The sequence below is a fragment of the Leucoraja erinacea genome, chromosome 3, assembly GCF_028641065.1.
Source record: "Leucoraja erinacea ecotype New England chromosome 3, Leri_hhj_1, whole genome shotgun sequence".
Lineage (NCBI taxonomy): Eukaryota > Metazoa > Chordata > Chondrichthyes > Rajiformes > Rajidae > Leucoraja > Leucoraja erinaceus.
Window position 1 is genome coordinate 27,620,930 of NC_073379.1, and position 15,779 is coordinate 27,636,708.

At 47.1% G+C, this 15,779-nt stretch overlaps 1 protein-coding gene across 1 annotated transcript in view; it reads right to left on the reverse strand.

Moving 5' to 3' along the window:
* Positions 1-2,440: 2,440 nt before the first annotated feature.
* palld (palladin, cytoskeletal associated protein) overlaps positions 2,441-15,779 on the reverse strand; it is a 241,572-nt gene continuing 228,233 nt past the window's right edge. The window contains 3 exon segments of the mRNA XM_055632345.1: positions 2,441-6,198; positions 8,252-8,385; positions 13,074-13,239. Of these exon segments, the coding sequence (XP_055488320.1) occupies positions 6,026-6,198; positions 8,252-8,385; positions 13,074-13,239 (473 nt within the window). The 3' untranslated portion in view covers positions 2,441-6,025.

Below are 15,779 nucleotides of genomic sequence, written 5' to 3' on the forward strand. Positions count from 1 at the left end.
GAAACTCAGCGGGTGAAGCAGCATCTATGGAGCAAAGGAAATAGGCAACGTTTCGGATCAAAACTTTTCTTCAGACTGATGTGGGGGGGGGGGGGGGGGGGGGGGGGGGGGGGGAAGAAGAAGAAAGGAAGGGGAGGAGCCAGAGGGCTGAGGGAGAGCTGAGAAGGGGAGGCGACAGCAAGGGCTACCGGAAATTGGAGAAGGCAATGTTCAGGCCACCGGGATGCAGACTGCCGAAGCGGAATATGAGGTGCTGTTCCTCCAATTTCCGGTGGTACTCACTCTGGCCATGGAGGAGGCCCAGTACAGAAAGGTCAGATTCGGAATGGGGAGGGGGAGTTGAAGTGCTGAGCCACCAGGAGATCAGGTGGGTTATTGTGGACCGAGCGGAGGTGTTCGGCGAAACGATCGCAAAGCCTACGCTTGGTCTCACCAATGTAGATCAGCTGACATCTAGAGCAGCGGATGCAATAGATGAGGTGCAGGTGAACCTCTGTTGCACCTGGAACGACTGTCTTTGGAATGTGGGAGGAAACAGGAGCACTTGGAGAAAACTCACTTGATCATAGGGAGAAAGTACAAACGCCGTACAGACAGTGCCCGAGGTCAGGAGTGAACCCGGGTCTCTGGCGCTGTGAAACAGTAACTCTACTGCTGTGCCACTGTGCATGGACTGACTGTAGCCACTGACCATTTAAAACCTGGGTCCAAAAGAGGACTCCTACGACCTTTTGTTCTGCTCAACTCTGTGCATCTTGAGCAAGGGCTTGAAAAAATAAACGCTCAATGTCCAATTTAATCCAGCATTTTTATTAAACTTTAAATGTCCCATCCCCTCCCCTCCCCCTCCGCCGAACACAAAAACAAAATCTCAGAACAATCCAAAACTAGCAAATGCAGCAAATGTTTAGAAAATATAGACTTTACAGGTGCCACAGAAAAACGAAAAGCATTCGCCGTTAAATATGTCACACGATCGCGAACGTAAGTTGTCATCACTGGATAGGTGAGGTTACAGGAATACTACAGCTCAGATGGCCAACACTCTCAGGCTGATGTGAAACACTTTCAGGAACCTGGAAACGTTGTGACAAGTGTCACCAGACTCACTAGTTCCACCTGTGCCTCTACCGCTCCTGTCCACAGTCAGACTGTAAATGCATATCACTGCTAATCTTACATTTAAATAATAACAGTAGCTAAATGGGTAAAGTCAGTCGCACTAGTTTTACTCATTCTTCTTATAAAATATTGTTGGGATATACAGTACTAAATGACAATGGGACAATTCTCAACGTAATATCTCAAACAACAGTTGCAAGAACCAAGCAAAGTTACACTTAAGTTTGCATATTTTAAATAATAATTGAGCAGTCATTTTCTATACAATATCAAGCTCCTTTGTACCATCGTGTCATTGCTGCGAACTTCTCAACACCTTTCTTGTGTTCCTTTTTGCTTCCATGGGTCCATTTTTGTCACATCGTTTGTTACAAGAAAGCAATTGGCCATTGTGTTTATTCACGGCCCTGTAAAGTATTTTTGCCTCTTTTCCAGCTTTCTCCCCTCTACTACCTACAGTCAGTCTGAGAAAGGGTCCCAACCTGATACGTCCCCTGTCCCTGTCCTCCAGAGATGCTGCCTGACCTACTGAGTTCCTTCCGCACTTTCTGTTCTATGCAAGATTCCAGCTTCTGCAGCTTCTAGTGTGCCCTGTACGGTATCATTCCTCTTCATCAACACCTCCTCCCATCCCATATACGTCCTCCAAAGAGAGCCACATTTTCATTGTTTCCAAACAGGATCAAACCAGGTGTGCAGGCTTCAAGTAGGTGAAGACAGCACTTGGTGTAGGAACACTAAATCCAATTCCTATCAAGTCCAGCAAGAGATCAGGCTTATGTCAAAAGGCCACAGTATTTGTGTCCAAAGGCAAATTTAGCTCGAATTTCTTGCAATGGGTTTTCTAATTAATTTAGTTCAGTTTTGGTTTAGAGATACACCGTGGAAACAGGCACTTCAGCCCACCAGGTCCACACCGACCAACGATCACCTGTACACTAGATCTATATTACACACGAGGGACAATGTACAGAAGCTTATTAACCTACAAACCTGCATATCTTTGGGATGTAGGAGGAAACCAGAGCACCCTGAGAAACCCATGTGTTCAGAGGGAGGATGTACAAAATTCCTAAAGACAGCACCTGTAGTCAGATAGAGGTCCCTGGCGCTGTGAGGCAGCAACTCTACCGCTGCACCACCGTGCCATCCCCTTTAAGGTTAGTTCAGTTTAATATTATTATGTGTACTAAAGTAGAGTAAAACAGTTGTTTTGCGAGCTATCCAGTCTTCATACTATAGAAGACATAGAGAGCTGGAATAACTCAACGGACCAGACAGCATCTCTGGAGAACACGGATAGGCAACTATTCAACTATTCATGTTCTCCTGAGATGCTGCCTGACCCACTGAGCTACTCTGGCACTCCATGTCCTCTTTCGTAAACCAGCATCTGCAAATCCTTGTTGCTTCAAGTCATTCTACACGTGAGAACAATCCTATACGAGTCAAAGAGTGAAGCAGTTGGAAGGAGAACCTCTTCTGAGACAGCATGCAAAGAGTGTAACCACGTTCCTGGGTCATCTTGCAGCTTTCAAGTCTCTGAGTACACTGATCATGGCCACAGGAGACCAGGAGCTATTTATTTTCTCACATTAATTACCACAGCATTGAAGCAAACTACACTTGCTTTTTGCGGTGTACATTTTTAATTGGGGCCAGAGAGGTCCTACAGGCTGAGTGCATTTCAATAATCCCTGCAACACCATACAAGGTGCGTCTGCCCCCATAGACTTACCCACTGCCACAGAGTCCATGCTCACGGTTTCAAGCACAATGGTCGCAGGGAATTGTGACAAATGCCTGCGTATCAAAGGCATTTAACATTCTGCTGACCATTATAGTCATAGTCATAGAATCATACGGTGTGGAAACAGGCCCTTCAGCCCAAATTGCCCACACTGGCCAACATGTCCCCATCTGCACTAATCCCACCTGCCAGTGCTTGGCCCATATCCATCTAAACCTATCCTATCCATGTACCTGTCTCAATGTTTATTAAATGTTGCAATAGTACCTACCTCAATTACATCCTCCGGCACTTTGTGTCTATCTTTGCTGTAAACCAGCATTTGAAGTTCCTTCCTATACAACCCACAAACCTGCACGGCTTTGGAGGATTGTGGGAGGAAACCGGAGCACCCAGAGGAAATCTACATGGTCACAGGTAGAACGTGCAAACTCCGTATAGTGAGCATCCGTAGTCAGGATCAGTCTCTGGCGCTGTGTGGCAGCAACGCAACCACTGCACCACTGTGCCGTCGTTAGTTGAACAATGGTTCATGACCTTGATTACTCAATCACTACCACCTCCTCCACATGCCCCTCTGAACCCACCCTAAACTGGAAAAGTAGCCATTTAACCCACACATCCTCACCCACCCAACACCTACAAGTCTGCATACAGCACATTTCAGAGTAAATAACTTAAAAGAAGGCGCAAAGTTAAATCATGCGCAGGTGGAAGTGAATTAAACACAACAATATAAGTGCTGATGGAAGTTTAACTCCATTTAGTTTAGTTTAGTTTAGAGATACAGCAGGGAAACAGGCGCTGACCATCGAATCACACTAGTTCTATATTATCCATTTTTCTCACACACAAGGGATGATTTACAGAAGGCCAATTAACCTACAAACCTGCACGTCTTTGGGATGTGGGAGGAAACTGGAGCACCTGGAGAAAACCCACGTGGTCACGGTGAGAACGTGCAAACTCCGTACAGACAGCATCTGCAGTCATGTATGGAGCCTGGGTCTCTGGCGCTGTGAGGCAGTGGCTCTACCAGCTGTGCCACTTGGTCTACAGATCGTGCTCTATGCTCTACAGATGCTGCCTGACCTGGTGAGTGTTTTATCATTCAATCTGGCCTTGGAATTATGTGCGGAAGTTGAAATGTTACATGGGTTATAATACCGGGTTATTTGCAAAGTGAGTGTCGGATGCCTGCCTTCCAGAAGAGCTGTCCTGCCTTAGATCTCCTCAGCTGGTGTCAGATCAGGCATTAGTGTGGCACCCTGCCCATGTGGAAGTCACCTCGGTGCAATACCAGATCCCTGGATGGATGGAAGGGTGGCTTAGAGAGGACAGGAGGTCACCTATGTAGATGTCTGCTCAGGTTTACACTTAAACCCTTCCCAGACCTAACACGAACCTGACCTGTGCTCCAGAACTTAGAGTTACAGAACCCAACTCATCCATGCCGACCATTCAGAGTTCGCCCATTTGCCTATGTTTGACCCATTTCCTTCTAAAGCTTTCCTACCCACATTTCCTCTCCAAAAGTCTTTTAAACTTGGAAACTTTGGGAATTTTAGAACAGGAATCTTTTTGTCCAATGATTAAGTGCGGAGAACACTAAGCCTGACTGGGATAAAGTGTTAAGTCGGAACAGCACAACCCACCCTGAATGTGAATGTTAAATCAGAATATACAGCTGAGCTTTTTATTTCGAGTTGCTGCGTGGAAACAGGCCCTTCCGCCTGCCAAGTCCACACCAATCACCCGTTCACACTAGTTCTATGTTATCCCACTTTCTCATCCACTTCCTACACACTAGGGACAATTTTACAGAGGTCAACTAACCCGTTCGTCTTTGTAATGTGGGAGGAAATCGGAGCACCTGGAGGAAACGCCCACAGTGACAGGGAGAACGTGCAAACTCCACCCACATAGAGCACCCGAGGTCAGGATGGAACCCGGGTCTCTGGCGCTGTGAGGCAGCAGCTCTACTGGCCTGTTGACTCGAGGTACCCAGGCTCACTTGTATTTGTGGTAACTGGAAAGCCTGTCTCATTGGCAAAGTTGAAATATCGCTGGTATTCCCGGGAATGTTGAAGCCATATCCTTGCCCAAACACCAAGGCTCCAGTAGAGGCCCCAACTCCCACTGATGGTGCGGGATGCCTTGTATTGTCCAACAACTCCGCATTTGGCCCATATCATCTCAACATTTCCTATCCATGTGCCTGTCCATGTGTCTTTTAAATACTGTTTTAGTACCTGTCTCAACTACTTCTGGCAGCTGTTTCCATATAAGTTTGTGTTCATTAGCCATTCAGACCATCAAGTCTACACTGCCATTCAATCATGGCTGATTTATCTTTCCCTCTCAACCCCGTTCTCCTGCCTTCTCCCCTTAACCTATGATGCCCTTCGTAATCAAGAACCTGTCAATCTACGTTTTAAAATGACTTTGCTTTAAAATGCCATCTGCGGCAATGAATATAACCACCACCCTGTGTGAATCCTTCAACGTTATGGGAAACTCGTAGATCCACTTTTGCTCAAGGTGAGAATCGGGGATTACAGAGTGCCGAGATAGCGGACGCGTATACAATGGCCATGAGTCTCTGCATCATCCGTACGTTACAGCCACTTCCACACTTCCCTTTGACAACACTCCACAAACAGAACACATCACACTCCTCCCTCAATGCTATTTTAGCTCAGGCACTTAGTGAGACTGATAACCTGATATATATATATGTACAATAATTATGAGTATTTTAATATCATTTTTACTAATGTGCACATAACCACTAATAATAACTCATAGCCACTGTGGAGCAAAATGCTTAGGACACAATTTAGCCGTGCAAGGTGAGGCATGGGCGACAAATGGGTGTACGTGCCAAATCCAACCCTCGTCTGATCAGCAAAACCTTCTCCCCCGACAGTTGATAGTCTGATAATTTGCCGTGGTCTCTTGCTGTTTGTATGAAATTGAAAGATAAAAGGTTTTCTCGGTGCGTCCTGACTTTAGGAAATGACGGCCAGGGGTTTGGTCGTTTGTCCCGAGAGGTGGTTTTGCTTCCCTCCCCACCCCTCTCTCTCTCTCCCTCTCTCTCGTGCTGCTGCTGTGTAATCCCAACACCCCTTCTTGCTTTCTCCGAGAGTTCATCTACAGGTCGTCGCTCTCCACCAGGCTGGTTTGAGTGGCGAGGTGGATAGGGTTGGCTTCGGGCAGGAAGGCCGACTTGATGTCCAGCCCTTGGTCGGTCAACACCGCGTAGCGACTGGCAGAAGGTCTCACTTTCTTCGGCTTCGAAACTGGCGTCTGGTGCCATTGAGGAGCTGCGAGATTCAGGGGGTTACAAGATCAGGCCAGAGAATCGTCACCCAAAACACCCATAACCCCACTGGTACCGTGTGCGACACAGACAAATGGAGATGAGAAAGATGGAGATGAGGGAAAGAGAGAAAGAAAGAGAGAAAAGGCAAGAAAAAGAGAGAGAAAGAGAGTGGAGAGAGAAAGAGAAAGAGAAAGAGAGAGAACGAGATAGAGAGAGAGAGAGAGAGGGAGAGAGAGAGAAAGTGAGAGAGAGAGAGAGAGAGAGAGAGATAGAGAGAAAGTGAGAGAGAGAGAGAGCGCACATTTGGAAGAAGCGGCGAGTGTCTGCGGAAAGAGAAACGGTTAATATTTCATCAGAATAAGCCAGTTCTGTATTCCGACTGCGCATGCACAGGTCATGGGTCGCTCAGGATAAACACTTTAGGCAGCGTTCCACTGCAAGAGTGCAGACCTGCGTCTCGTCCCTATCCAGCCACCGCTGGGCCATCCCCACCCCCTCCCGAGTGTCCCGTCCGTGAGGCGTCCGGGGCGGCAAAGGTCCGGCGGGAGCCAGACGGGAGTGGGGGGGGGGGCGGCTCCGGCTCAGCTCTGCCTGTCCTGCCCGGTGGCCCAGCCCCGCAGGAACCAAATCCAGCTCAACCCTGCCCATCCCGCCTGGGCCGACACTCCCGTCCGCGGACCACTGGATAGAAGGCCCTCCCTCAGACTTTCTACACATTAGGCTGTTGCGCCGTGGTTGAGATGGATTGGAGTGGGGATTGCGGACATTTTCTCGACCCTTCTAGAAGCAACGCCATGGCTTTACCAGCGGTTGTCTGTCTAACCGAAACCTCTCTCCCTGTCTCCCACACGCATCTACCCCCTATATCTCTCTCTCTCTCTGTTACACCCCGCTCTCCCCCCGCTACTTAGCTTTTTTTATTCTCGAATGAGCTTTGACAAATCCCATGATTTCTTGTGTTTTTCGGAATACCGAACTGGCTTATTGATTTGAGACTGTTTCTCTCTCTACAGATGAACCATACTGCCTCCAACAGTAGAAATAAAGAACTGCAGGTGCTGGTTTACCATGGAAAGACACAAAGTGTTGGATTAACTCAGCGGGTCAGGTAGCATCGCTGGAGATCATGGGTAGGTGACGTTTCGGGTCAGGACCCTTTTCCAGTGATTCAATTTTGAAGAGTTGTCAATCAGACTGAGGAAGGGTGCGGTCTGAAAATGTCACCTATCCATGTTCTCCGGGGATGCTGCCTGGCATTATATTTTGCTTGGGTAGCTTACAACCCAGCAGCATGAGATTTGAACTCTAATTTTCAGTAACTTCCACCTACAATTCCTTACCCTCCCCCCCTTGCCCCCTTCCTCTCCCCTAGTCGTTTAACCAGTTTATCAGCTCTCCACATTGTATCCCTCTTAAGGGCCTGCCCCACTTACGCAACTTTTTTGGCGACTGCCGGCACTCGTCATTGGTCATTGCAGGTCGCAGAACATTTTCTAAATGTTGAAAATTCAGCGGCGACCAGAACAAGGTACGACTCTGTGGGCGACTACACACAGCCATACAGGCTTCGCCCCGCGACATGTCGCCAGGGTACGGTCGTGAGTCGTCTCCTCAGTCGCCCAAAGAGTTGTAGTGTCTTTCTGGTCGCCGCTGGGTTTTCAACAGGTTGAAATTTTTCGGCGACCTGCAACGACCAATGACGGGTGCCGGCAGTCGCCGAAGAAGTTGCGTAAATGGGACAGGCCCATTAAAGTCACATCTTCCCTAACCAACCAGGGGCCCACCCTGCCATATGTGTCCTTGATGATTCTGGTCTTTTCTTGCCTCCAGCTTTTCAACACCCCCCACCCCCACCCCGCACTCGTTTGAAGAAGAAGGGTTCGGTCTGAAACATCACCCATTCTTTTTCTCCAGAGATGCTGCCTGTCCCACCGAGTTACTCCAGCATTTAGTGTTTCCGCCAGGTTCTGTTTTATTTTGTGGTTTCCTACGTTGAATGGAAGGGAATGTTAGAACGTGAGGAAGAGAGTCCAGGGAGGAAGAGTAGCACTCACAATAGACATCCAGCTTGGCTGTACACGATATTATCCCAGCCTCATTCTTCGCAGAGACAGTGTACCAGGCAGCATCCTCCTTGGTGGTTGGTTGGATTAACAGGCAGAGGTAACCCCTGTTGTCATGGTGCATGCTGAGGAGGAGAATATTCATCAAGGTTATCAACGCAGAAATAAATCTCACCAATAAGTCACACACTCAATCATCCTTAGACGAAGACACACGGCATGTTTGTTTTCTGGTCATTGACTGTAAGAGTCAAGAAGTCATGTTACAGCTGTACAGGACATTGGTCAGGCCACATTTTGGGCAGTTCTGGCCACCACAATGCAGGTCGCATGTGGAGGCTTTGGAAAGGGTGCCGAGAAGGTTGACCAGAGTGATGTTTCCACTAGTGGGAGAGTCTCGGGCCAGAAACCATAGCCTCAGAATAAAAGGACAAACCTTTTTGAAGGCAATGAGGAGGAATTTCTTTCGCCAGAGGGTGGTGAGTGTGTGGAAGGTGGAGATTGACAGATTCTTGATTAGAAGGGAGCAAGGGTTATTGGTAGGCAGGAGAATAGGGTTGAGAGGGAAAGATAGATCAGCCATGATGAATGGTGGAGTAGACACAATGGGACGAATGGCCTATTTCAGATCCTATGATTTATGATTTTATGCCTGGATTAGGGCATCACTAAGTGCTGGAGTAACTCAGCAGGTCAGGTGAACATGGACAGGTGGCATCTCAGGTCGAGACCCTTGACCCAAATCATCACCTATCCATGTTCTCCAGAGATGCTGCCTGATCTGCTGAGTTGCTACAGCACTTTGTGTCCTTTTGTGGATTAATCAACATCTGCAGTTCCTTATTTCTGGATTAACGGGTATTAGATAGAGGGAGGGATTGGACAGACTTGGATTGTTTTCTCTGGAACACGGAAGTTGAGGGAAATCTCATAGAAGTATATAAAATGATGAGAGAAATAGATAGGATAGACAGGCAGATCCTTTTTCCCAGGGTTGAAAAATCAAATACCAAAAGGGCTTCACTTGTAGATGAAAGGGACAAGGTTTATAGGAAAAATATTTTACACAGAGTGTGATGAGTGCTGGAACGTGCTGCCAGGGATGGTGGTGGAGGCAGGTATGATAGTGGTGTTTAAGAGACTTTTGGATAGGCACGTGGATTTGCAAGGAATGGAGGGACATGGATTATGTGAAGGTAGATTAGCCCTGGTCTTGGCATCATGATCGGCACAGATTATTATGGGCCGAAGGGCCTGTTCCTATACTGTACCATGTTCTGGTGAGGCAGTGGCTCTACCAGCTGTGACACCGTGCTGCCCTTTTAGTTCACCTCAGAGAAGGGAAGGACCTTCACTCCAACGTTTAATGCAAGAAAGAGCATCTCTGGATTGACAGCATTCCCTCAGTACTGTACTGGATTTCAAGCCTGGGATTATTTGAACCCTTCACCGAGTTGGGTCCTTTGGACTGGGTAATATTCACCATCTACATCATGCCTTGGCAAAAGAACACAAACTCACAAAGGGACCGAGCCTGGAGGACCAGGCTTTCTGCCTTAACCCCTGTCCCACAGTATGAGTTCATTCCAAGAGTTCTCCCGAGTTTGCCCTGATTCGAACTCGGAGATTTACGGTAATGGCCACTCGTCGGTACTCAGGGCTCTCATGGACATTTTTCAACATGTTGAAAAATCTTCACGAGTCTTCCCATGCTTACCTGCCGTTAGCAAGTCTTCCCGAGTACCTGCCATTAGCGCTAAGAGACGTCCCTGAGCTCCGACGTACCCGCTACGTTCATTCTCCGTGCTTACCACGAGTTCGATTTTTTTAAAACTCAGGAGAGCTCTTGGAATGAACTCGTTCCGTGGGACAGGGCTATTAAGATGCTGCAATATTTCGGCAATGCATTGTATATCAACTGGAACTTTATTCCTTGGAGCACAGGAGGATGAGGGATGATCTTATAGAGGTGTACAAAATCATAAGGGGAATAGATCGGGTAGACAGTCTCTTGTCCACAGTAGGGGAATCGAGAACCAGAGGACATAGGTTTAAGGTGAGGGGGGGAAGATTTAATAGGAACCTGAGGGGCAAACCTTTTTACATAAAGGGTGGTGGATGTATGGAACAAGCTGTTGGAGAAAGTTGTTGAGTTAAATGTGTAAAAAGCATTTAGACAGGTACTTGGATAGGATAGGTTTAGAGGGATATGGGCCAAAAGCAGGCAAGTGGGACTATGTAAATGGGGCATGTTATTCAGTGTGGGCAAGTTGGGTTGCAGGGCCTGTTTGCACGCTGTATGACTATGACGTGACAATAATTCAGACAGGGAAGGGCTAAAGATGCTAATGACTCAGATTTCCCTTTCACTTTGTTCATTAATGAAAGCTGGTGCTCAGAATCTTCCACCCCGTCCTCCTCAAACTTCTCTTTCATCTTTCACGAACCATCTCTCTTTCATCATGCTGCAGGCGGTTGACGTAAAGTCTCCTTGTGTGGCTGTCTGTCTGTCTGTCTGTCTGTCACATTCCTGCCTGATTATTCCTCCTGTGCTAATGCCCCGGGCTCGTTAATTGCCTTCAAGTTGCTGCTGTCAATGAATGTTCTTCCTCTGAGGCACTCCTTAGACTTTACTTTACAACTAGCTCTTCGGCCCACCGAGTCCACGGGAGACCAGCGATCACCCTGTACACTAGCACCATCCTACACCTGGTGACAACTTACAATTTTGCAGGTACTATCGCAACGTTTAAGAAACATTTAGACAGGTACAAGGATGGGATAGGTTTGGAGGGATATGGACCAAATGCAGGCAGACGGGACTAGTGCAGATGGGGTGTGTTGGGCAGCATGGGCAAGTTGGACTAAAAGGCCAGTTTCTGCACTGTATCACTCTATGACTCTGATTTACGGAAACCAATTAACCTACAAACCTGCACATCTTTGGAGTGTGAGAGGAAATTGGAGAATCCGGAGAAAACCCACACAGTCACAGGGAGAAGGTACAAACTCCATAGAGACAGCACCCATAGTCAGGATGGAACCCGGGTCTCTGGTGTAAGGCAGCAACTCTCCCGCTGTGCCACTGTGCTGCTACTTTGGGATCGAGGGTTACTTACTTTCACTCCAGCCTTGTGAGGTCAGCATGATACCTGCAAACTTACAGTGATTGACCCCCCATCTACAGACCAAGTGTCTGCGGTTTGTGGATTCCAGGGGTGCCTACATCATAATTTTTATGTTAGGGATCAGTAGAGATCCAGACACAGATAGAGGCCAGCTATAATTTTGCTGTCAGCGTTCGAGATAATTGGCCCATCAGGTTCAGTTTAGTTTAATTTTCAGATACAGCGCAGAAACAGGCCCTTTGGCCAACTAACCGTGAGAAAACACACGCGGTCACGGGGAGAATGTGCAAACTCTGTGCAGACAGTACCCATGATCAGGATTGAACCTGGATCTCTGGCTGTCTGTGCCACCGTGCCATTCCTTTGGCATGGAGGTCTTTGACATCTCCACATGAATGGATCACGTCAATCCCATTCTCCACTCTTTCTCTCACTCCTGTAAATTATTCTCCAAGTTCTGATCTCATTTTGAAAAGCCTGATAGATTCTGCTCCCACTGCTCTGCCAGGGCAGTGAGTTCCAGATCCAAGAGATTTCATTTGTAATGCCTTCATTGCCCTTGACTATACAACCTATGTCCCAAATGCACCTTAGACTGCAAAAAATTGCAGAGAGCTGTGGGTGTAGTCCAGTCCATCACACAGACCAGACTCCCCACCATTGACTCCATCTACACGCTGCCTCGTAAAACAGCCAACATGTCAGGGGTGATGGGGAAAAGGGCAGGGGAATGGGGTTGAGAAGGAAGGATAAATTAGCGATGTAAAACAGTAGTGTAGACTTGACAGGCCGAATGGCCTAATTGTGCTCCTATAACGTATGAACTTAAGGTGAGAGGGGGGAGATTTGAAAGACCCGGGTTCGATCCTGACCATGTGCACAGTCTGTGCGGAATTGGTACATTCTCCCAATGACAGTGGATTTTCTAGCTATTGAGGGAGTGCAGCGTAGGTTTACAAGGTTAATTCCTGGGATGGTGGAACTGTCATATCCTGGGAGCGGCTGGGCTTGTATACACTGGAATTTTGGATGAGAGGGGATCTTAATGAGACATATAAGATTATTAAGGGTTTGGACACGCTAGAGGTAGGAAACATGTTCCTGATGTTGGGGGAGTCTAGAACCAGGGGTTACAGTTTAAGAATAAGGGACAGGCCATTTATAACAGAGATAGGAAACACTTTTTCACACAGAGAGTGGTGAGTGTGGAATTCTCAGCCTCAGAGGGCAGTGGAGGCCGGTTCTCTGGATACTTTCAAGAGAGATCTAGATAGGGCTCTTAAAGATAGCGGAATCAGGGGATATGGGGAGAAGGCAGGAACGGGGTACTGATTGTGGATGATCAGCCATGATCACATTGAATGGCGGTGCTGGCTCGAAGGGCCAAATGACCTACTCCTGCACCTATTGTCTGTTGTCTATTGTTGCTCCAGTTTCCTCCCACATTCCAAAGATGTGCAGGTTTGTAGGTTAATTGGCTTCTATAAATTATCCCTAGTGTGTAAGACAGTACTAGTGATTGTGGAGTTCGCTAGTAAGCGAATAATGTCTGAATACTAGCGTAACCACGTTAAGAGAATCAGGGGTGAGCAATGCAATGTGTAGGAAGGAACTGCAATGCTGATTTATACCAGCAACCTATAACAGCATATAAAATGTTTGTGAGCAATCAATGTTCTCCTCACCTCACTCGCTCAGTGTTCTGGGTCAGAGATTCATTGTCCTTCTTCCAGAAGATCTGTGGGTAAGGCACTCCAGCAACTCGGCACTCTAGCCTTATGGGATATCCTTCTGCCACCCCAGTGTTTTGAAGCTTCTCTATAAATGCCGGCGCTCTGACCATCTCTTTGGCTGTGGGGTTAAAACATCAGAAGTTCATACATTCATAAGTTATAGGAGCAGAAATAGGCCATTCAGCGCCAGGTCTACTCCACCAATCAATCATAGCTGATCTATCTTTCCCGCTCAACCTCATTCATCTGCCTTCTCCCCATAATCCCTGACACCCTTACTGATCAAGAATTTATCAATCTCCACCATATAAATATTCATTGACAGCCTTCACCAGGACTCTGCAGCAATGAATTCCACAGATTCACCACCCTCTGACTAAAGAAAGTCCTCCTCATCTCCTTGTTAAAGTAACATATTTTTATTCTGAAACTTTAGCTTTCGGTCATAGACTCTCCCACTAGTGGAAACAACCTCTCCACATCCACTCTATCCATGCCTTTTACTATTCAGTAAGCCTCAACGAGGTCCCCCCTCGTTCTTCTAAACTCCAGCGAGTACAGGCCCAGTGCTGTCAAATGCACTTCATATGTTAACCCAATCATGCCTCGGATCATTCTTGTAATTCATTATCAATCAAACTGAAATTTGTCAGAGATAGACACAAAATGGTGGAGTAACTCAACAAGTCAGGCAGCATCTCTGGAGAAAAGGAGTTAGGCAGTGAAGAAAGCGAATGGTTTGTTAGCATTCATAGCAAAAGGATTTCAGTATAGGAGCAGGGAGGTTCTACTGCAGTTGTACGCAGGACCACACCTGAAGTATTGCGTACAGTTTTGGTCTCTTAATCCGAGGAAAGACATTATTGCCATAGAGGCGAGTGCAGAGAAGGTTCACCAGACTGATTCCTGGGATGTCAGGACTTTCATATGAAGAAAGCCTGGATAGACTTGGTTTGTACTCGCTAAAATTTAAAAGATTGAGGGGGGATCTTATAGAAACTTACAAAATTCTTAAGGGGTTGGACAGGCTAGATACAGGAAGATTGTTGCCGATGTTGGGGAAGTCCAGAACAAGGGGTCACAGTCTAAGGATAAGGGGGAAATCTTTTAGGACCGACATGAGAAAAACATTTTTTCACACAGAGAATGGTGAATCTGTGGAATTCTCTGCCACAGAAGGTAGTTGAGGCCAGTTCATTAGCTATATTTAAAAGGGAGTTAGATGTGGCCCTTGTGGCTAAAGGGATCAGGGGGTATGGAGAGAAGGCAGGTACAGGATACTGAGTTGGATGAACAGCCACGATCATATTGAATGGCGGTGCAGGCTCAAAGGGCTGAATGGCCTACTCCTGCACCTATTTTCTATGTTTCTATGTTTCTAGTCATGTTCATAAGACATGGGAGCAAAATTAAACCATTCAGCCCATGGAGTCTGCTCCACTATTCAATCATGACTGATAAATCTTTCCCTCTCAACTCTATTCTTCTGCTTTCTCCTCGTAACCTTTGACATCAGTACCAGCATTTTGTGTCTATCTTTGTTATAAACCAGCACCTGCAGTTCAGTTTAGTTCAGTTTGGAGATACAGCGTGGAAGCAGGCCCTTCGGTGTACTGATTCCCCACCGATCAGCAATCACTCCATGTACTAGTTCTATCTCACACACTAGGGACAATTTACAGAGGGTCAATTAACCTACAAAGCCGCACGTCTTTGGAATGTGGGAGGAGACCGGAGCAACCGGTGAAAACCCACGCAGGTCACGGGGAGAACGTGCAAACTCCATACAGACAGCAGCCGTTGTCAGCATTGAACCGGGGTTTCTGGTGCTGTAAGGCAGCAACTCTACCGCTGTGCCACTGTGCCAGACAGTTCCTTGTTGTTACATTCTCGTTGATGCCGTTCCTCCAGGGACAACACCCAGTGGTTGGGTATGACGTGGGGAAACTGCATGAACTTCTGTTCACCTTGGGTCTTAGCCCAGACCTGGAAATGCTTCAAAGAAAAACAATCCGAGCATGTCTTGTCGGGAGCTCAGGCAATGACGGGTTGGTATGTTTAATCCAACTAAATTGCATTGCGGTAGATTCAATGGGACTAGACCTGACAGTAGAATATGATTTAATTAATTCACCGTGCCTTTCTCTAAACTATTTTCTCACAAGATACTCCCCGACACTGGAAAATGCCCAAGGTGTATTGACGGTTATGTTCCATGTCAGTCACAGAGGATTCATTAGCAAACTTGTCTTCCATTACCATGTTCCTGCCATCACACAGTATCTGTAGATTTTTTTTTCTCTTCAGGATATGTGTGGGATCGTCTTTTCTGACGAGTGCTGTTTATGTGGAAATGCTCCGTGCAATCAGACCAGATTTTGGTGTGTATAATCCCCACTACAACAAGGGAGTGAAGCCATGTAGCGGGATGGCACACTGTGCATCACAGCGCCAGAGACCCCACTTGAAACCTGACCTCAGGTGCTGTCTGTGTGCAGAGTTTGTACATTCTCCCTGTGACCACATGGGTTTCCTCTGGGTGCTCTGGTTTCCTCGCACATCCCAAAGAGGTGCTGGTTGTAGGTTAATTGGCCTCTGTAAAATTGTCCCTAGAGTTTCGGGAGAGGATGAGAAAGTGGGATAACATAGAACTAGTAT